Source organism: Tribolium madens, unplaced genomic scaffold, assembly GCF_015345945.1.
Source record: "Tribolium madens isolate multiple individuals breed KSU strain unplaced genomic scaffold, Tmad_KSU_1.1 Scaffold_96;HRSCAF=242;Tcas5.2_LG5, whole genome shotgun sequence".
NCBI classification, from domain to species: domain Eukaryota; kingdom Metazoa; phylum Arthropoda; class Insecta; order Coleoptera; family Tenebrionidae; genus Tribolium; species Tribolium madens.
This window is the reverse complement of record NW_025401068.1, coordinates 6491309-6512539: the sequence shown is the minus strand read 5'-3', so window position 1 is coordinate 6512539 and position 21231 is coordinate 6491309. Positions and strand designations below refer to the sequence as shown.

The window sequence follows — 21231 nt, the reverse complement described above, 5'->3', positions numbered from 1 at the left end:
CAAAAATTTAAAATAGTTTATTAAAAATTAAATACACTTGTGCACAATGTTTTATAAAAAGTTTTAAAATATAAAAACATTCAAACAAAATATAGAGCTATATCTGTACTAGAGTGATGTGTTTTAAATCACAATAAATATAACATCGATGTTATTTAATAACTTAGAAACATTTACACCTGCACAAATTTACAAAACCGTACGACCTAAAAGCTTGAACTTATTCGAAAAATGGAAGAATCGACTGAATACGCTAACTTTAAAAACTTAATTTATTTGGCAGTTCTTTGTTCTTTGACCCAGATTATTTCCGGACTGTACGTGTTCCCGGGCTCCCTTGTGAACTTAATCACCAACTCCCTTGACCTTAACAAGAAGACCAACTTAGCGAACAAGTCCTCTTCCATCCTGTACTGGCGAAACGCCCTCACGATGTAAATATCGTTAAGCAGATTGTAAATCCGATTGGGATTCGGCATGTCCTCCAACCAGATCGTCTCCGTGACTCTTCCGATGACTGCCATTCTCACCGAACGATACAACGCGAAAAAATACAAAGCATACAGCCCAAAAATCCTATAGACAGTCATTTGATTAAGTCATTTGAAGTAACCTAAATACGAAGCTACGAAGCCACTACAAGCTAAGATTTCCTGAGTTTCCGATCGGTGTCGAAGGACTTAGGCGTCCCCTTCGGGATCCTCGTCTTCACCGAGTTCTTCTTTAGGTCGTGTCCACTTAATCATAGTTTCCGGTGACCGGAAGAGGAACACTAGTTTCGCGAAGAGGTCTTCTTCGAGAGCGAATTCGCCGGCTTCCCGTACTAAATAGATGTCGAGACAGAGTTGCAACACTCTGTCTATATTGGGCATGTCTTCAAACATGATTTTGAAGCATTGCTCGGCGAAGAAGCCGCGGAAGAAGCGGAAAGCAACGAAAACTAAAGTTGAGTAAAGGCCGATTATGCTGCAAGGTGGGCCAAAAGTAAGCAATACGCCAAAATTTACCAGAAAATACTAATTTACTTCAAAAATGTGTCCCAGCCTAGATTTTCTTGGCCGATTTGTGGTTTAAAAACCGTAGGTGGGACACTATTTTATAAAGCTAGTCTAGGATACTCACCCGCCCCCTGTTAGAATACTCAAAGTACTGGGGAAAATTTTGTCGTTGAAAGTATACACGATGATAGAGTTGCAATCAGCCATTGGTAACTTTCTGAGGAACATTTTATAATTAGTATCGTTACAATCCTCCTTAATCTGCCACCATTCCTTATCAGTGACGTTACTGCTATCCAAACTTAAACTGATTGTTCTAAAGGCCTTCCCAACAGGATTTGGACTTTCTAAAAGCTATAATTAGCAAACCAACAGACTATAACAAACACCACTCAACCTGCGTCCTCCTTATTTAAGAACATCAACTGTGAAATGGATCTCGCTGTTCCTCGATTCGTAACTTTCAAAAACTTCGGGAGTATATTCTCGAGAATCATCGGACGGGCAGTCTTATTACCCTTCAACATTTGTAAAAGATTCTGCCTCATTTCGTTCGGTTTTCCGTTGATTTTCGCCGGAACTTGTATCTCGACATTGTCTGGAATCACACCGGCATCTTCCGGTTTACTAGTCTTGTGAGAAACCCTATATTCGAGTCGGATTTTTAACGGATCGTTGGAACTAACTTCCGCCACCATTCGGTCACGATCCGGCGGCGAGATACTCCAGATGTTGGCTGAATCTAAGCTAAGTTTAACCGCAGCAATATCAGGACCTTCATAATTCGAAATGAAAGTTGCCGCGGCTTTCTGCTGGATGTAGGCCTGTTGCAATTGTACGAGATTGCTTGGGGTGAATTGATGAATGGAGTTGCTTTGGGCCGACATTTGATAAACCGGTTCGTAGGGCCCTATCCGAATTTCAAGAGTGACATCGTAAGGAGGGTTGGGTTTGCCTACAGCGTTTCCCAGGGAGAAGAAGACTAGAGGGAACCAAATTATGGCTATAATTAGGGCTAGGATTGCTCCTCCCATTAGGTATTTGACGACAGGAGGTTTGCGTTCGCCTCTTGGTTGAGGATACTCGTTTTCGACATGTCGTGTGCACTGTAAATATTTTTGAGTGTTTTTTGAGGAGTCACTAGAATAGTTACCTTGATTTGAAAAATGTGTGAAAATATGTCCTCCATTTTGATCCAGTCGAAAACAGTCATTGAGGTATCAGTCCACATCCAATCCATCACAGTTCTCAATTCGAATAAAAAGGGAATTGCCATGAAACCCTTAAATAGGAACATATTGACATAGTTGTAGCCTTTACAAAGGAAGTTGCCCAAAATTCGAGTCGGATAGCCACATCTGATCTGATATGCTGATAGCAGCAAGTAGAAACACTTGACCATGTAATACATTTGAGGAGCTAAGACCGAATTAAAGCCCCTACAAACCTTCATTAAACCTTTGACTCAATTTTGGGCAAGTTGTTACCTTTCCGTTATTATTGGAAAAACAATAAAGAGCCAAATATGCAAGACAAAAACTTGGATAAACTGGAATATAATCTTAGCTAAAATATTCTTCCTTAAAAATATCCCTCGGTCCACTATAATTAACGTGAATTGTAAAATAAGCATTAGGAGGAACAAAACGGGAACTCTATCGTCTTCCAGATACGACGACACTCCTCCATCTCCTTGTTGAGTCCCAAACGAACTATACCCAATCAAAATGACGAAAAAATTGTAAAAATCGCACAGAAACATGTACGAATACACATCAGCAGCGACCCTGGACGTGGGATCTCGCAACTGCTTAAAAAACAATTTGATACTTTCCCCGTATTTCAAAACCCTAAAACAAGCGTGAAAAAATTTGACAAACTCATTTGAGACACTAACGCCATTTTTAACGATTGGGGCAAGTGTGCCATAGGATCGACCGTTTGGCAATCCACACTCAGAATCTTATTTTGCAAATCGTGCTTGCTGATACTAGCCCTCCGCAATTCCTCTTCGTTTTGATCTGACTCCTCCACGAGCCGCTCCAGATCACTGTCCTCAGGGGCTGAAGTTTTACTCGACAGAGACTTATCGCTGTGTTTGGAGCTGCTRCAAGTGGAAATACATGATTTTGGTTATTGGGGGAACCCCACAAGTACCTTATTTTTTTATGGAACTTGAATAAGGATAGGAATCGTTTCGGGACAGGTTTTTTGAAGGTTGGATGATGGACAGTCCGGGATTTATCTTTATAAACAACAACGGATTTACGTCTGGAATTGAAGGTTAAAAGGGTGCAGACAAACTAAGTATGTACCTGCGGCGCATGATTTGAATGTCACTCTGGATCTGTTCGAGTTTACCATCAGCGCTTACTTTGTAGTCGCCTTCGGTCAAAAGGGCTGCTGGGACAGGGGAACTTTTCCACAGACCCATCGACTTTAACATAAATCTACAAATGAAGTGTGTTTCAAAAGTACAAATGTTGTTCAGAGAGTAAGTACCTGTGGAAAAATACGACCAAGAGGAGCAAGAGATCCCAAACGGCAAAATTCGCGTTACGCTCAATTCCTATTATTCTTGGAGGGTAGAAAGGGTTGTTTGTGATTGCTTGACTCATGTTCCAAGGGATTATATCGAATTGGAACATACATTTGATCAACACTATTACCTATAAATGTTTTGTTTTAAAGGTCCGACAGCATGACAAAAAATTGTTTAAGGTACCTCAGTATATGCTATAATAGTGACCCAAAAAGTCTTGTCCGGTCTCGGTATCGTCAAAGTACCCCAAAGGAACACCATGAGGGGTAAAGGCAACGACAGAAAAGTAGCTGATTTGATTTGGTTCAAAAATATGACAAAATAGCAAACGTTTTCCGATCGACTCATTATGATGTACCAGATTGCGAGTAAAAGTCTTATTATGGGTGGTTGGTCGTACGAGGACATTTCCGTGACTTCATACTCCTCCATATCGATCCGTGACTCCTCCCTGCTAAAAATTTTGCGTCAGATGTATCCAAAATATAGTTTYATCTTGCATATTGCACATTGACAACATCGAATTGGAAAATAATCAGAAATTTGGCTTGACGAGACGAAGCAGAATGAAAAAAACGTGTCTGTAGAGAGAAGAGCGAGGCCATGCACCAAGCGCACAACACCGTGCTGTGTTACCTTGGTGTTGAAGGCGAGTCTAATCCACGTTCCAGACTTGGGGCCAGAATGCGTATTTCGGGGACCGTGAGAACACTCGCCTTGCGCCTACAGCCAACATACAGCCCTTTCTAAACTACTGTCATTCCGTCAATTCGTATATTTATACATAAAAAAGGATAAAAACGAGTGCTTGAAATCGTCGAAACGATTTCGAGCACTCTGGGGAAAGGGAAATACCTGTCCTGTTCGGACGTGTAGGGTAAGGTAGCCATGGCTTTTTGGTCGCTCTCGTCACTAATTGGCGGTTTCTCGTCGTTGTCTCGACGATCCAAAGATGGCCTAGATGAAATTCAGGGAGGGAATGGTTAGTAAATAGAATAGTTAGGCGAAAAAAGGACTCTTGACAGACCTATCGCTATTCGAGACGAGTCTGTACGAATCGGAGGGACTGAATGTGCCGCAAGACGGAGTCGGTAGCACCGAATCCTCACTACACAGGACAAAAAGTACTACTAACTACACACTAACTACAGAAAACTACCAAAAAACTAACAAGAACACTTACTGTGACTGGCGAAGAAGACTATTGTACGATGCTGCTGGTTGCCACAACTGACCCGAGCCGAGCCGCAATCCAACATTGTAGTCCGTGTGTTCTTTCAAAAACTTTTTCTCTTTGGTCAAAACACGGATTACGTAACGGTAATCTCTCGAATATTTATTGAGGAAGTTGGTAAGACTGACCATTGAGCTTTGTATGAAAGCCCAGACGAATAACAACCCGATCGAAATTTTTTCACGGATTGTTGGTTCTGCAAACAGTGAAATAGCAAAAGACGCAAAATAATTTATTTGAATTACTTTGTTCACTTATCACACTGGAATCGTCATCATCTTTGCTAGTGCCCGGCTTAGGTTCGTCTTTACCCCGTTCATCAATAATCGTGACAGTTCTAGGTCCGGGTTCCTCAATCTGGAAAAACAATTTAAATAGAAAATGAAGAAGCAAGTTGTGACAAGAAGCGTCCAAAATGTTGTCCTAGTCCTACATCAAGTGTTTTTTTACAAAGCGGAACAATGTGGTCACACTAGTTAGTAACTCACTATAGGAGGAGCAGAATACGGTGCTGATAGTTGTGATCGGGTCGATATTATCGATTTCTGCCTCGTCGGTAGAGGCATACTTCCTCTTCGACGAAAATCAGTCTCAGAACGTCTCACACTCGTACTGATGTCAGTCTTCAAGGCAGTACTTAGAAGCTATAAATGTTATTTAGTTAAATGGATGGTGATGACGTTGGGTTAGTTTAATTCGGCACAAGCCTTGGCATGGTCACTAGAGACAATAAAGACATACCTCGCTAACAGTCTGCCCGTGACCCTTGCCCTCTTCTTCATCTTCATCTTTTGGTATGTCCATAAAATCTAACTCATCTTCGTCATCTAAATCATCGAACATGTAGTAGTCGCCCGAACGAACAGCTGGAGGAGGAAAATGGAGATATTAGTCGAAAATTAGTAGCGAAAGCACAAAATCTGATCAAAACCCACAAGCAAGTGACACGACTACGTGTTATGTACAGTGAAGAATGTTTAAAACACAAAAAACTAATCACTCTGTTAAACACAATCGCACACTCAAGGCAAAAGTCGTGGCGAAATCATGATCATGCCTCTATACAACTATATAAAAATGACAAGCATGAACCAAAACCGTCACCAAAAAACCCAATAATTTACCCTGCTTGTACGACTTTGGTTCCCTCCTTCTTCGCTTTGGCCTACCCTTAAATATCGTATCTACAAACCAAAAACGGGGAGTAAAAATTTTATACAATAAAAATCCAGGGTTTTTAAGCAAGTAACCATCTCCCGATTTAAATCTGGTGTAGGAAAAACCAAAAACGGTGCACTTTTATGGACAGTGAAATTATTGATTGAAGCATATTTACTGCCTCATGCCTCAACATCAATAATTCCTACATTCGTGATGGCTCAGTGGCGACCTGGATGAGTACGAAATAATACTCTGTCGCGGCGTTACGAAACTTCCTTGCATCCAAGGTGGCCCGATGCTCGTCTGCCTCTGGACCGCGACAGGCGGTTCGCTTACGGCTTCGGCATAGGGAGGGGCAGCATCGTATGGAGGTGGTGAAAACACTGGGAAACTGTCATCGGGGGAAGGAGGACGGGGGTTGAGTTCGGAATTTGGGGGCGAACTGAAGGACATCCTTTGCGGCTCGAGGTACCCCTCGAGTGACACCGTCATGACCGCTGAATACGGGGAAGGGGCTTGTTGCTGAAGGAGGGAACTGCGAGGAGTGAGAGGAGCGTGCTCCTCTTCCTCTATGGGAGTATGGTAACCGGTGTGTTGGGAAGCGCAAGACGATACCGACGACGAGTGCTCCAGAGGAGGCCGGTCTGGTAAAGTTTGCCATAAATCGGGGAATTTTCCACTAGAAAAATTGAAAACAAGAGAAGAAATACTCACCCACGTAGTGGTTTTCACTATCTTTGTAACTCGATCCTTGGATTTTCTGCTGGTTGGCTTTGATTCGGTCCATCTTGGCTTTGATTTTCTCCAAAACTCGGCGTTCTTGCTCCTCTTGTTCGGTCATACGTTTCAAACGGAGCTGTTCGATGAGCTCAGCCCCCCGTGAAGCAAGAATAGAACCCGCTTTGATTTCATTAACAAGATGAAAGAAGTTATAACTGGTGAAAATGCGTCTTTGCATTATCATAAAACCGAAACATAAACCATCCCACACTAGTCCGACGTACTCTCTTGGAACTTTGCAATCGTTTTCGTCGGTGAGTCCAGCTTGTACGGCAATATCGCCGAACTTTTTTACGCAACCGATACCGAAGAGTTGGATTAGCCAACAAGCGTAGTTTGGTATGTCTTGTATGAAAATACAACCGACTATTTGTAAGGCGGTTTTGCACAAAATTACAAAAACGTTGTATCCCAAAAAGAGGTCCCATGATTTGATGATTGTCGGGATGGGTCGCAGGTATAGGTCGGTACCTTGCCACAAAAACACAAAAGCGCCGATCAAATAACCGATTGAGAACACATTAACTCGGTTAGTGCCGGCTAGAAAAACTATAGCAAGCGTTATCCAAAGAAAACTGGAATAGATTCCTTTCTTCAAAACGTCTAAATATGATCTAACACTCGATATGTAATCCGGAGTTGGGTTAACGAACCCTTTTTCTTCTGCGTAATGGATTATAACATCATTGGAACCACCTGGATAATCACGCCCTGTCCATCTTTTCTCGATACGAAAGATGACAGCTTGACGAGATACCAAGAGAAGTAGAATGAAATCACAAATGAGTTTTTTAGGTGATGGAGGATACTCTGTGTCTAATAAATAGGAGAAGTCTTGAAGTCTTCGGAAAATTGCTGCATTTTTTTCTTCACTTTTGTCCCAATAGTCTTGGTCCCATGGAAATACTGAAACTACTAATTATCCAAGTACCAAAGTCAAAATATTTAGCTTACGTATACACAATGTTGGAGGTAATCCCACTGTCATTACGTACTGAATAGGGAGGAGTAACGCAATAAACATCATGTAGAAATTCCAAATTTTGGCAAGGGTGTCTCTTTTTGCAAGAAACATAACACATAACCATATACTGTAAATAATAGAATACATGTCCATCCTAAAGCCAATAACGGCAACTGTGGCTATCAAACAGATTTCTACTCCAAATTTAAAGAAGCCATAATTGAATAAATACTTGATACAGTTTCTTAAATTTTTATCAGCATCCCATCGCGTTATTTTAGGGAACATGAAAAAGGCCCTTGTCGTCGGTTTCCCTCTTGAAGCTCTATAATTAAACTGCCGGACCAAAATAACCGCCCATATGGTCACCACAAGGATGTACATAATATTCCACTGAACCAATCGAGGGAGATTTTCATTTTTACTCGTTTTGTAAAAACCCAACCATTTTGCGTTGTTCTCAATCTTGGAATTGTTTTGCATCTATTTAATGTCATCTTAGTCAAAAATTTTACCAAAATATAAACACGATACTTACCTCACACGTCACGTTCCAATTACCCGGATTTATATAATCTGTTTGATAGATCATTCGTGCTAGTAACATCACGGAGACAAAAATTGAACTCGTGTAGATTGCAAAAATTTGCATGGGCCGACCGAAAGCACACGCAAGTACTATGAGCAGGACTAGGATAAAGTACAAGGCGCACTTATCGTAAATGCAGACTAGCATTAGAAACAAGACGACGAATTTCGGCATGTGTAATTCCAGAAACAGAAAAATTAGATTGCTAGTGTCGTGGAAATAATTTGAGAGACGTTGCCATCGATTTTGCGATGAATCTACAAGTTTTGTTTAAAGACCAGAGTGGCATACTTAATTTTTTCAACCTGTGGCGGTTATATCCATCTTGAGGGACGAGGATGTTTCATCTTTGTCAGAAGTAGGGGCTCCTCCTTGGAGACTACTCTGATCTAGATCTACTCCGATAACACTGGTATTTTTCGGATCAGACAACTCCATAAACTCTTTATGGAAGTAGTGCAATTGAATTACCGTGATAATAACGAAAAATGTAGGTGTGACCAATCGGACGAATAATTGTTTTGTCTCAAATTTTTCCAGACCGATATCCAGTTGACTAAATATGTAATGGATGTAATGGATAACTTTACCTTTAGTAACTCACCGTTGTATGGGGACATGTAGATAATCTCGCCAGTAGATATCAAAATTTTTGAATTGATAAGTGTAGACCATGACGAGTATCGCCATGGAAAAGACTATGACAGTCAACCAAAAGCCGAACATCATTTTCCTCCAAGCTCTAAACGAGATTTGGAACGTTAGAACGAAAAAGAGGAACAATGCCATGTAAAAAATCCTAAAGGCGGTCATCCTCTCTCCTGTTATGGCTACGGCGAAGAGGGTAATCGCTACCACCCAAATCCAAAATTTCGTTAAAAAATGTCTCAGATATTGCCCGATTTTCTCCATGAGTTTACTACCAGGGTCTTGCTCGTTTTCAACACCAGCTGCCGTTCCTACAGTTACTTGAAGAGGAGCAGCCATATCAGCAAGTGCTGTTGTTTGCCGTTCCTCAATTCGTTCTCTCACGAATTGTCTCAACGTGATCCAAAACATCGCCGTGAAGACGCATTTGACTAGAAGGGGGTTGCATGGGAGAATAGAAACCTTCTGGAACCCGATTTCGGCCAAATCTATGCCTTCGACAGTTGTTGGTAACTCGCTTTCGGTGAGATTCATCGAGTAGATGTATGCCGAAATGAGGAGAAACCAAGCGTAGACCACTAAGAAAGGACTGGATCGAAGCATTGATTTCCTTTGGTTAGGGACAAGCCACAGAAGGTTGGCCCAGAGGAGAAGAACAAAAGTGATCCAACTGATGTAGGTTATGCTCCAGGCCATCATAATGATATTGGTGACAATGTAGGAGGATTTGATGATGACCTGAAGGATCGATTCTAGGCCGTACATAATATTTTCAATGAGGGTCGGCTTGTATTCCTCTTCTGCAGCACCTTGTCAAAAATTTGATAGAGTTTTTGACTTATCAGAATATGACGTGACGGCGGAAATGAAAGCTCTTACCCTTACCGAGTTCATCCATAGGGATATTTTCCTGATTGTCCCCTGTTATTGTAACACTTCCAGTCGAGTCTTGATAAACGGGTGGTTTTTTACCAGAGCCGTAACGTCGTGATGGACTCACTCCCCCAATTAACTAATGAAGGGAAAAATTGTTAGTCAAGTGCTCGACTTGTTTCAATAGTTTTGTTATGATAGGACAAAAACAAAAAGCAAAGCGGAGAAAAATATGGGTGATTCTTCAAAAATGAACATTTTTCCAAAAAAATTTGCATGACCCACCGAGGAAAAGCGTAACAATGACAAAACCAGAAAWWGGAACATTTTGGGAGATCAACCCAATGATAAAAATAAACAATACATACGGGTGTGTGTTCAGTAATGGCATATTCGGTCCCGGAAATCTAGAAAAAATCATGAAAAAAGCAAAATGAAATTAAAAATTAGTGACTATAAATCATAAAATTAAATCAGAAACAAAAAACCGCCCACAAAAAATTATTAGTAAAAGACATCGAGTGGCTTACTCGAACTTTGCGAGTAGCACTCTGCCACTTGTTTCTCGTCGTGGCTCTGCGCATTAGTTGTCTGTTAGAAAGCTGCCGATTCAACGGTTTCGTAAAACTCCCTTCTAGTCGTAAAAATTTTCCCTGCTTCTTTTGCGACTGCAATTGAGGGTTAGTTGAAGCGAATCGCCCCGAATTCGAGTTAGTCCCCACCGTAAAAAACTCACCTGAGGTTTAAGCAAGAATTTCGATTCTAGTACTAGCACATAGTAGAGGAGGAAAAGTGCAATCGGGTTGGCGTAAGTGGCCCATTCCTCCTGCTCCCAAAGGAATGTTCTGGGATCCTCAGTGCAATTGGTTCTGAAAATCGGGGTCAAACCAAAATAACGCGCGTAGGTACTATTCTTGTCAAGGTACTCCTGTGGCCATTGGAATTGGTACGTGTAGAGAGCGACCATATGGACGACCACCACGCCCATAAGACACCTCATTACAATGGCAAAACCTTTGGCTAACTCCTTACAACACGCCCACCACGTGGATGCAGACAAAAACACCAAAAAATATAACCCTCCAGGCACAGAAGGTCGTAGCACTGCAGCCACACACAGCGCCACCAAAACGGCATATTTGCCCACGGCCACAAAAAGATTAAACTGTTTCTTGTTGGCTTTTGCTTTCTGAGGAAGATTCTCCTCGTTTTCGACCACTTCAACGGTTCTTTTTTCAAGGAGTTTCTTACAAATGATGTACGTCCCGATGGAGATGACCACCATGACGATTTCAGGAGAAATCCATGTGACCACAACGATGGGCTTCATAGAATCGAGCCGGACAAGACCTACATGTCGTAGGATTTGCTCTAAGAGTTCGCACTTTTCGAGGATATGGCCGTATGGAGGCATAGCGAGAAGGACAATCTGGAAAGCCAATTGGGCTATAAAAGTGAGGATCGATGTCGCAATGAGGAACTTGATGTAGATGCCTGTCGAACCGGCCATGGAACTGGCCGTAGGGATGGGGACGCATGGTAGAAAAAGGAGAAAAAGGAAGTAAACGGCGGAAAGTGCAGACGGCCGGAAAATTATACCTAGAATAAAGAAAAAAAAAAACATGTTTTAGTTTTTCTAGATTTTCCTGATAATGTTTAAGAATCTTGGCAAAAAATACAAATTATGTCCTATGTTGCCCTTGTTTCTTTTATGGAAATTTTGTTTACCGATTCTCCAGAAGAAAACCAGAAAGGTTTTGGAGGGTTTTGCAAAGTTTCATTGAGAATTTTAAGATTTTGTAAGAATTTTTTGAAATTAAAAATGAAAGCTTCCTTTGATCTGGGGTGAGGTTCCCCCCGGAGTTCGTCGCTCGTTCCGGTTGGGGGAAAACCGTGTCTATCGTCAAGGTCAATCGATGTGACCCGTCCCATTCATAGATGGAATCGCCTAGTGACATAGTAAGAGCTGCCAATAACCTTTTATCTCGAGGGTGTGGACAGTTTATTTAGAGGGTCCACCCTGTCCAATATTAATTTCAATAAAAACGCGATCAATTCAAAATAAATCCTGGTGTCACGGTGCGAAAACACAGTTAATACTGCAACCGATGTTTTGACGTGACATTTCTCTACCACCACCATTATGAAAAAACGAATTATATGCACGGAACCCACCCTGAAGTAGCGGCAGTCCCGCTGAAATGCCACCCCAAAACTCGGTCACATAACCAGACAAGCACGTGGACTCGAATCATCTGCCAAAATTTCAACGTATTGTTGTTTAGCAGAGCGTTTCGCTAAAATTATCATAAACGAAACTATGTTTATGTTCCTGGATGTTTACGACCGGACTTAATGCACTGGTTCTATCGAAACAAAATGCAATAAACACCTATTATAACACAATAGATGCAGAAATTGGCGAAAAATAAGGGAGCAAACATCGTAATTTTTATGACATGATTTTCTCATCGTGATGCGTGTTACGGGGAAATAATTTACAACACTGTTTGTTCATTAAACATTTAAATAATTTCAACTTGTGCCAGAAAATTTAAATTTAAACAGGTGGCCCTACATTTTTACATTCTTGATACGATTGCCTACTTCCAATGTTAACGACTCCAAATTGTTTTTCTTTTAGTCGAAATTTCGGTTACATTAATAAACCAAGATAAAAGAGACTGTTGGATCAATAAGTATAGGAGTGTCGTAAATCGTAATAAACGTCTGAACTATCATTTCAAGTTATAAACACTGGAAAATTCGTCAAAAGTAGAGTTCTGTCATTCTCATTACACGAAAAACCTATAATTATGCTCAATTCTGATTCACGGTGCAGTGATTGCAGCGTAATAAAACGATAGTTGGGTATTTTTAGTTATGACATAGGAGGGCATTGAAAATTTTCAGAATTCTGTTTTGGAAAACGCCTAAATTTTTGTGGCTAATGGTACCAAAAACGGGGAAAATAACCAAACAATTGACATAACATACTTTGATAAAATGGTAATGCATTTTATCAAGCGGTTTTTAAAAATGACCTCAATTATCCATGGGAGTTTTGTTGAAATTTTAGCTTGTTTCTGTCGCATCTTTATTTATCTAATAATAGATTCAAACGACTTTTGTTCTGCAGACAATGAGATAATTTTGTTGCAAAAAAAGTATTATTTCTTAATTTTAATTAATAGTTAACTCACGTTCATTAGATCTGGCTGACAAAATTCTCGTTTATAAGTTCCAGACAAAAATAGTGCAAAACTAACCGATGTCTGTCTACATTCCACATGTAGTGTTTTTAAAATTAGAAATAGACAAAATTTGACTCTTTTAAATAATTTGTAGAACACATTATTTCTCCTCATTATTTCATTTTTATTTTCACCAACGGTTGAAGTATTTATATACACGAGTTTTTTTCTCTATTACAGTCGAGATCAAAATTGCTTTCTGATAATAATTATAATTGGTGCGTTTTAATTTCGACTAACCGGATTTGGCGTAACGGTTGTTCATTTTTATCTCCCTTTTTTAAGTACCTCACATCCTCACAAATGCTGTTTTTGGTCAAATTTAGTTTCAAATTGAGTCATTATGTGGGAAACAAAATAAAACATAAGTAAAACAATAAAACTTTAGGGGGGATGTAGGAAAATTGGTTTTATTACTTATTCATTCTAAAGCAGCTAGAGATAAAAAGAATTTAACCTCATTTCAATATTTAATTTGTTTTTTCGATCCATCTAAATAGGTAGATATACAACCACTAAGGACTTATTGCTTTTGTAATAAATAATTGTTTCCATTATGTATGTATATCAAACTGATAAAAATTAAGTGTTTATAAATATTTTCCTGGATCTGCTATAAAAAACAATGTATTATCTATTCCATTTCTATTTTGTATTCTGCATTCCAAATACGATTCATGTTGCGTATCGCTGATAAATCGCGTTGAAACTTTGTTATAATCCAACACCCAATTTCACAACTTATTTACGGAACAAATGCATAAAAATACACAAAACTCCAATATTTTTAACCACGCTATATCGCTATCGCACCAAACGTTCCTCAATCCATTGATAAACCACTCAACCGGTTGTTTATATGCGGCTTTGCATAATCCAAGATTTACTCTTAAAACAACGTTCAAAAACCAGAATCGTGTAAAATTTCAAAACAGTGATGTAATCATCATAATGAACGATTTTTCGCCAACAATAAAACAGCCAAGGTTTTTCGATCCGTTCACCTTGCAAAAAATGACATGTGAAACGTGTTGGCCGATATTATGTCTCATCCATTAGCCATCATTTCCTGGAAAATGTCTGTTTTTTCTCCGTTAATCGACCCTAGGGTCGTATTAGCCCATTACGAATTGTAATGTCGGTTTTAAAGGGTGTGCCACGTGAAAAACTCCTAATAAATAATAATTAGATTGACCCGAAATCAAATTTGATTTGAATTAAGAGGTCGTTGGATCTGTAAACGTTCTCTTTTTAAAAATAGTTCCGCGCGATAAAAGAGCGAAAACATACACCCAAGTCCGCAAAAGTGGATTTTTCTCTCAGGTGCAAATGATTTCTTCTGAGTAGTGCATAAATTGAGTGATGACATCACTAATGTTATCACTTGTGCACTTATTAGGCTGAAGAATTCAAGCGCCAAGTCCGGCTCTAATTAAGTTATCTCAGAGAGCGACTAATTATACACGCAAAGGTCACAAATTACATTTTTTATCACAGTTAAATCATTTCCAAAAATACTTACATGCCCCCAGAACGATCGGCAACACTATCCGAAAGATGAACAAGCACAATAAAAAGTTTGCCATCTTCAACTAAATCTGGAAAAAATGATTCTGGTCAAAACCTGGACTTTTAATTAACTTAATAAATTAACCTAAATATGATTTGCATGTCCTTTTTTTCAAATCAGATAGTCCACATTCGTGTAATTAATTAACTTGAAGCGCGAATACGCACGCGAGTGTCAAAATGACATGGGTCGCGTTTTTTTGACAAAAGAAAACAAATGACCACAACGTGTGTGGGACCGGCTTACCTTATTTGGTGGAATTCCGGTGTCAAAAAATATAAGCATGTCGAAAACACAACACAACGGCCTTCTGACACGATTTCACATTGTTTTTAATTTTTTATTTTGAGACGTGACGGAATTTTGGGGTACGTCAAAACTCAAAACACCWCTRAATGCGAACAACCGACTGACAAAAAACAACAAATGAAGGTAGAAAAAGATAATTGTGATAAGAAAGAAAAAGATAGGACATGGGAAGCGCGCAGACGTGTCTGTTTTGGTGGTTGTCTAAAATTCGGGTGAAATATAGGTAAAATTGATGTGAAAATATTTTTATTAAACAAATCGTTACAAAAGTTATGTACAAGACGACAAAATCAGATCTACACAATTAGTACGTTATTATTATCAAGGAACAAATCTAAGGGTCAACAAACGCAATCATGATATATCTTATCCCTTTTGTGACCTTCAACCCTTCATGGTAGTGAGTGAGTCTCCCCGGGTGTATTAACAACCATCCGGGCTTGGTATCAACAACGCTACAATTGTATCTAATAAACCTACAACCTCCACCTTCATAATCAACCCCTCTTTTATTCAAGGCTATGTTGATGGTGTATGTCGAACTGTCATGGTGTGGCCGTAGCGAGGGTTGTTCATCTGGTTTATACCGGACGACGAAGTTCATTAAAGATCGTGGTGGGTCATGGAAATAGCCGAGGAAAACATGCTCTTGTAGAGGCCTCACATACTTGCGAAGAAACTCCAACCAATGCTTTTCCCAGCCGACTTGATTCATGTGGATATCTCGGGTAGGAACAGCTTCATAGCCCCCATCAAGTCGGGGGTCGCTGTTGCTACCATCTGACCATTTTCCGAAATTTTCCATCATGTTGATCAAACTGGTACAGAAGCGTTGCGACACGATGGGGAACCAGTAGACGTCTGGGCAAGGCTATTGCGATTTTTAGTAACACAAAACGGAAGATCGGATACTCACCTGTAGACTTTTCTTCTCGGGGTTAAAGTTTTCAGGATAGTCGGGATGGATGAACCTGGCTTCCCAATCCTGTTCATTGTCAAAAATCTGGTACATCTCCGGTTCGACTCGAGTGATATCGAAGGTTTCCGGATTGACCAAGTGCCCGAAATCGACTCGGTTTGAGACGTACATGAACACATCCAAGTCGCGCAAATTTGCACAAAAGGCCATATCCGCGTCCCAATTATCCCGATCAAAGTTCAACTTCGACCTATCAAACTTCCTCAAAAGTGTCGCATTGATGGCATAGCAGTTACCTATGAATGGGACGTTCCATAACCCTCTGGAAGAAAACAAAGCGATTAAGTCGTGTCCCCTTTAGTAAATAATGATCCAATTATTGCGACGCGGTGGATGCGATTTTGGTCGTTATCAGTGCAGATTTTTACCGACTATAGAGATGCGAAAACTCATCGTAGTGGTCTGTGTTTGCTTATGTTTGGMGGCGTGTTGGGGAGCAAGGGGTGGCGGACGTGGAGGTAACACTAATCCAGTGCCGACTCGGGTACTAATTGAGAAAATTTAGGAAAACACGGGCGTGGGAGGGGCCGGATTTTCAATTCCAGGGTACCTCCCATCATCCAACACCGAAATCCGGCTTCGGCTAGTTACTACGAGAATAAGGACGTAAGAGTGGCAGTAGTGTTTGATAACCGAGTGGTATAATAGAGTTGTTCCAGGGTGCCAAAATCGTAAAAGCCAGTCATTTCGAACTGGAGTACATGCTAGGGCGGAAAATCACGTTTTTCTGCATGGCGCAGGGGTATCCCCGACCTGAGATCACATGGTTCAAGGATGGGATCGAGTTGTACGCCCACAAGTTCTTCCAGGTACATGAGTGGCCCCTTGGGAACGATACGGTGAAAAGCAAAATGGAGATCGATCCGACGACGCAAAAAGACGCGGGGTACTACGAATGTCAGGCTAATAATAAGTACGCCATTGATACGAGAGGGTTTCGTACCGACTATGTCATGGTCACTTATTGAACTGTATGTCTAAATAAAGGTATTAGAATGAAGTGGTCTTTGTGGTAGATTTCCTCCCATTCCATGTGCTAAATTTATTAATTTGGTGCAATACACCAATTGAGATGAATTACGAGCAATCTGTGCACAAAGAGGGGACATAATAAACATTTTCCCCCGGAGTTCGCAGAATTGTTACTAATGGGCACTGCTATGAAATCGGTGTTATTTTGTGTTGTGCTGGTCCTAATTTTGTGGGGGCAAGTGGAGGGCCGAAGAGGCCGAACGAGGGCGAGGGCCAAATCAAAGGTAAATTAAAAAAGTCGCGACAAACAAAAATCCTCTCGTTGCAGTTCCAAATCGGTTTACCTATCACAGGCAAATACCGCGACCCAGAATCTGACCAATATTACAACAACAATAATGTAAGTACCACCAAAGACGACCAACCCCTAAAGAAATCTGTCTAGGGAGCTAAAATCACGCTAGCGTCTCATTTCGACTATGAATATACTCTGGGCCACAAAATCGCATTCGTGTGTGTGGCTAGAGGCAAACCTCGGCCACACATCACGTGGTACAAAGATGGGAGCGAAATTTTCACCCATCTGTACCTCAACGTAAGTCCAATTATTTGTGCGGCCAAACCAAGCTAGACCATTTATTATAGATCCACGAATGGAACATTGGGGAAGACAAAATCAAAAGCAAGCTTGAGATAGATCCAGCGACTCAAATGGACGCCGGTGTGTACGAATGTACCGCCGACAATATGTACTCCATCGATCGTCGGTCGTTTAAAACTGATTTCAGTATTGTATTTGATTAGTGAGAAATAAAATTACCTCTTTTCGTTGTGGACTATATCCATGTAGTCGTTTGATCGGGCATAGAAACCTTCTTTGGTCAAAGCCCCCCAAAAGTTACTCCAGGCTTTACCTGGACGTGGCAAAAGAGGGGCTACTACAGTTCGGTTTTGCTCGATTAAAAGACGAAGAGTGTGGGGGTTGTCAAGATGGGCGACCGAATCAACGGAAAAGTAGACGTCGCAATTTTTGGCCAAACACTGGTCCCTTAAAGAAAAACATTAATTGTATTTTTTTTAAACCAAAATCACTTACAAAGATAAGTCACGTGCAGCCCATTCGGTAGTACCATCATCCGGCTTGATTTCTTTGACTGAGCGGTACTCAGAACCGTATTTTTCAATAAAGTCAGCTATGTGTTTTGAGTGATATTTCATCTGAAATTCTTTATCGTAAAATTATATTTTTTATAGTAAAATTATTACCGCATTGTGGATAAAGAGATCGATGCGTTTTTTGGGGTACTCCAGCGAGTAAACCTTATTCAATTGTTCCTCCAGGAAGGGAGTATTAAATTCAACAAAAATTGCAAGGAAGACAAGAGGCATTTCGTTTGCCCTTTTATTTTTTAGGTCAAACTGACCCTCTTTACACCGAACACACCCTTCGACCGAATTCCACGAATTCGCCAAATAATTCCCTAAATAATTTAGGGATAATTTCGAAGGACCATTTCCGTGTAAAATCAAAGGTTCAGTGTGATACAAAACATTTTTGATTTTATATTCCTCGGGACCTTCCTTCCCTTTAACCTCAAACAACTCAACTTCACCTAAAATAAAACACCCTCTCTACCACTGTACCAGCAAATAGTGCTTCAACACTTACTAACAGCCCCATTCATGTTTTGGAAAATCTCACTTTTGTGATCCAGTTTGAACCCAACTTTTTTTCTTAAATCTTCATTGAGGAACGCTTTGGTGAAAAACAATTGATCATCGTCCGTGTCTTCAATCACGTCAAATGTGAGCACTTGCCACAAGTCAGGGGCGTATCCCATGTACAGTCCCGAATTTAGAAATCGTTTTCCTTCAGTGACTTGGGGGTACTTTGGGGCCAGTTCGACATCAGGCCAGCAGGAACTTTCAGCCCCGAATAAAACCCTAGCTTTCGTTTGCTTAAATTTGTTGAAAATGGCATCCAGGGTATCGGTGAAAATGACATCGTAGCCGTCTGTGAAAAGGATGATTTTTGTAGGATCGGTTTTATGTGATTCGATGGCAGTTTTGAGGAGGTTGATTTTCCAGCCGCCTCCGGGACGGTTTTTAATGTCGGCACCCCCTTTCCATTCCTGACCCAAACCCAGGACTGTGGGGGTGATGTGATAGTTATGAGCGGAGGAGAGATAGCGCTGGAAGCCGTCGGTGGGCTCGCTGGCGACGGTGAAGACTAGAATGTCTGAAAAAAGATTTTTAAATAAAATACATACATACAATAAAAATTACATGATGGACTTTTTAAAACATTCAAAATCAAATTTCAATGGCTGATTTGTATTAATAGGCGGGGTAATAATGATGATTATTATCAATAAACACCTTTATTCTTTAATCTAGCCACATCTACCGAAGGTATGAATAACTTGTATAAGAGAACATTTGGAAAGCAGCTGGCTTTACCAGTTCAGCTTTTTTTTTACATTTACGGACTAATCCGCCTTTTTTAAAAAGTCCTCAATCCCCTCAATGTGTTTTTTTAAGCTTGCTTCGTTTGGCTTAAGAATTTACTCAACCGATAAATAAAATCTAAATCCAAATTTTTGTCTTTATTTATTTAGAAAATTATTTATTATTGCCATTAAACAAATGTAAAATTTTGAAATATCACCAATTTATTTAGAAAATTGTTATTTATGTATCAAGGGAATAAAGAACTATTTTGCCTAGAAAACTTTCCTCCTAATAGACTAAATTAATAATAACATGAGAAAATGATAGATTTATTAGATAATATGTCAAAATATTCAGTTCATTCAATTGCAATTTTAATAAGAGTAAAAATCGGTATCAAAAAGTTTGTTTGTCAAAAAACATTCAAAAGATTTAATTCCAGTTTATTTAACAGTAAAAATAAGTGTTTCATTTATTCTATTCCCCGAGGGAATAAAGTATCAGAATATTACTCCGAAACGCAGGAATAAAGCTTCACTTTATTCCCTATTGGGAGGAAAATCGTTTATCCACAGGAAATATCGTTATTACGGTAAAAAATGCATTTCCTATCCTATTGCAGAAACATCTGTGTATGTACCTACTTATACCTATTTACAAATAATAAAATTTCAGTTATTAATGTGGATGTCACAAGAGAAAGTTTTATATATATTTTTTTTTTGGTATTTCCGAGAAACTTAAAATCCAAAAAATTCCAACTAAAAGCTTTACACTATGAAGTAAGGACCAAATTAAAAATAAAATGAATTTTAAATAAATTATAACACTCTTTGCCGTCATAACTAAACATGCGACAGACAAACAATTTAATTATTATGACATGTTGTCCGCATCTGTTCTTTTAATTATAAAATCAGCCGACTAGATTTGTTAAATTTTATATAAATTGTATTTCAAGTTGATCTCTTAGAAACAAAACTCGGGTTTATTATCAAAGCTTTGTGAATTTTTATCAACTTCTCGCAATTGTATATCTCATTTCCGCGTTTATTTCAGAAGTTATTCCGGAAATAGGTCGATGACATAATATAAACAAATAGAAACAAGGCGTACGTGACTTTAGCATTTTTACTTAAGAATCGGCCAAAATTGCCTCAAATGCGTTAATTATACTTCAGTTCGTGTGAAAAATCACTGTTTTAATTTAAATAAGTAGTGCTTTTCAAAAATTAAAAAAAAATCCTTACCGTCATTTCTTTCGCTAATGCCACTCGAAATTAACAAAAAAAATATGGCGCAAATACTGTAATTAATCATAATTACGTCCATTCAAATTATTTTAATTAAAAAATATATAAATATTGCCGGTATTTTATTTACAACGAGATGAAACACAACCCACCACCATGACGTTTTTATGGCACTGAAAATCAAGTTGGCGATATCAAGTGCTACCAACGTTTTAGTCACAAGATTCAAATAAAACGCGCGGAAATAAATTTGATTTTGCTTACCTGCATCTTTGATAGGGGAGTTCAAGGAATGCAGAAACGCACTTTCCGACCTTTCTCCACATGATTCCGGGTCATTGGTACATTGCTCGTTGGTATTTGCTTAAAACCAAGGGTTAAAAATTGGTTAAAAAGTTGTGGGACCTACCTGTCGTTAAAATTGTTACTGTCAACAAAATGAGATAAGTAAGCATCTTGTTGGTGTCTTGTTCAAATAAAGAATGACTCGGTTTGTAAGTAAAAGCGTCAAATTTGCAAAACCAGCGGACCAAGAAATTGTCCACAATAAGACCAATTTCCACACTCACTAAGAAAACTAACAGTGTCTGCAGTTTTTGTGGACAGTTAGACTTATGTAAGTCTTCAGCGAGTGATTTTTTAGGCAATTACGGT

General features: G+C 39.5%; 4 protein-coding genes across 24 annotated transcripts; 2 read left to right on the top strand and 2 right to left on the bottom strand.

The window, feature by feature from the left end:
- Positions 1 to 2: 2 nt before the first annotated feature.
- Positions 3 to 15043, bottom strand: LOC123013561 (piezo-type mechanosensitive ion channel component-like). 21 transcript variants are annotated; one of them, XM_044412147.1, is made up of 28 exons: positions 14860 to 15042; positions 14566 to 14641; positions 10526 to 11388; positions 10320 to 10457; positions 10158 to 10196; positions 9796 to 9928; positions 8873 to 9725; positions 8574 to 8824; positions 8218 to 8525; positions 7670 to 8162; positions 6650 to 7621; positions 5899 to 5958; positions 5516 to 5640; positions 5263 to 5418; positions 5020 to 5131; positions 4724 to 4970; positions 4396 to 4497; positions 4177 to 4263; positions 3724 to 3994; positions 3501 to 3667; positions 3314 to 3448; positions 3156 to 3269; positions 2896 to 3102; positions 2486 to 2848; positions 2152 to 2437; positions 1396 to 2104; positions 1123 to 1345; positions 3 to 966 (listed from the first exon to the last, which is right to left on the bottom strand). In XM_044412147.1, exons 2-28 carry the CDS (start codon positions 14627 to 14629, stop codon positions 681 to 683), a joined length of 7764 nt encoding a protein of 2587 aa, XP_044268082.1. In that variant the 5' UTR covers positions 14630 to 14641; positions 14860 to 15042; the 3' UTR covers positions 3 to 680. The 21 variants fall into 21 exon arrangements, with proteins under 21 accessions (XP_044268082.1, XP_044268083.1, XP_044268085.1 ...); XM_044412148.1 differs by having other exon boundaries at positions 3724 to 3991; XM_044412150.1 differs by having other exon boundaries at positions 8873 to 9716.
- On the top strand, positions 14499 to 16901 carry LOC123013565 (immunoglobulin domain-containing protein oig-4-like). The gene is made up of 3 exons (XM_044412171.1): positions 14499 to 16359; positions 16407 to 16507; positions 16561 to 16901. Exons 1-3 carry the CDS (start codon positions 16209 to 16211, stop codon positions 16867 to 16869), a joined length of 561 nt encoding a protein of 186 aa, XP_044268106.1. The 5' UTR covers positions 14499 to 16208; the 3' UTR covers positions 16870 to 16901.
- LOC123013564 (procollagen-lysine,2-oxoglutarate 5-dioxygenase) lies at positions 15152 to 20761 on the bottom strand. Its single transcript, XM_044412169.1, has 7 exons — positions 20575 to 20761; positions 18543 to 19112; positions 18140 to 18486; positions 17970 to 18091; positions 17694 to 17921; positions 15839 to 16163; positions 15152 to 15793 (listed from the first exon to the last, which is right to left on the bottom strand). Exons 1-7 carry the CDS (start codon positions 20654 to 20656, stop codon positions 15257 to 15259), a joined length of 2211 nt encoding a protein of 736 aa, XP_044268104.1. The 5' UTR covers positions 20657 to 20761; the 3' UTR covers positions 15152 to 15256.
- Positions 16973 to 17712, top strand: LOC123013566 (immunoglobulin domain-containing protein oig-4). Its single transcript, XM_044412172.1, has 4 exons — positions 16973 to 17157; positions 17202 to 17273; positions 17319 to 17468; positions 17519 to 17712. The coding sequence occupies exons 1-4, from the start codon at positions 17050 to 17052 to the stop codon at positions 17675 to 17677; spliced, it is 489 nt and encodes a 162-aa protein (XP_044268107.1). The 5' UTR covers positions 16973 to 17049; the 3' UTR covers positions 17678 to 17712.
- Positions 20762 to 21231: the final 470 nt, after the last annotated feature.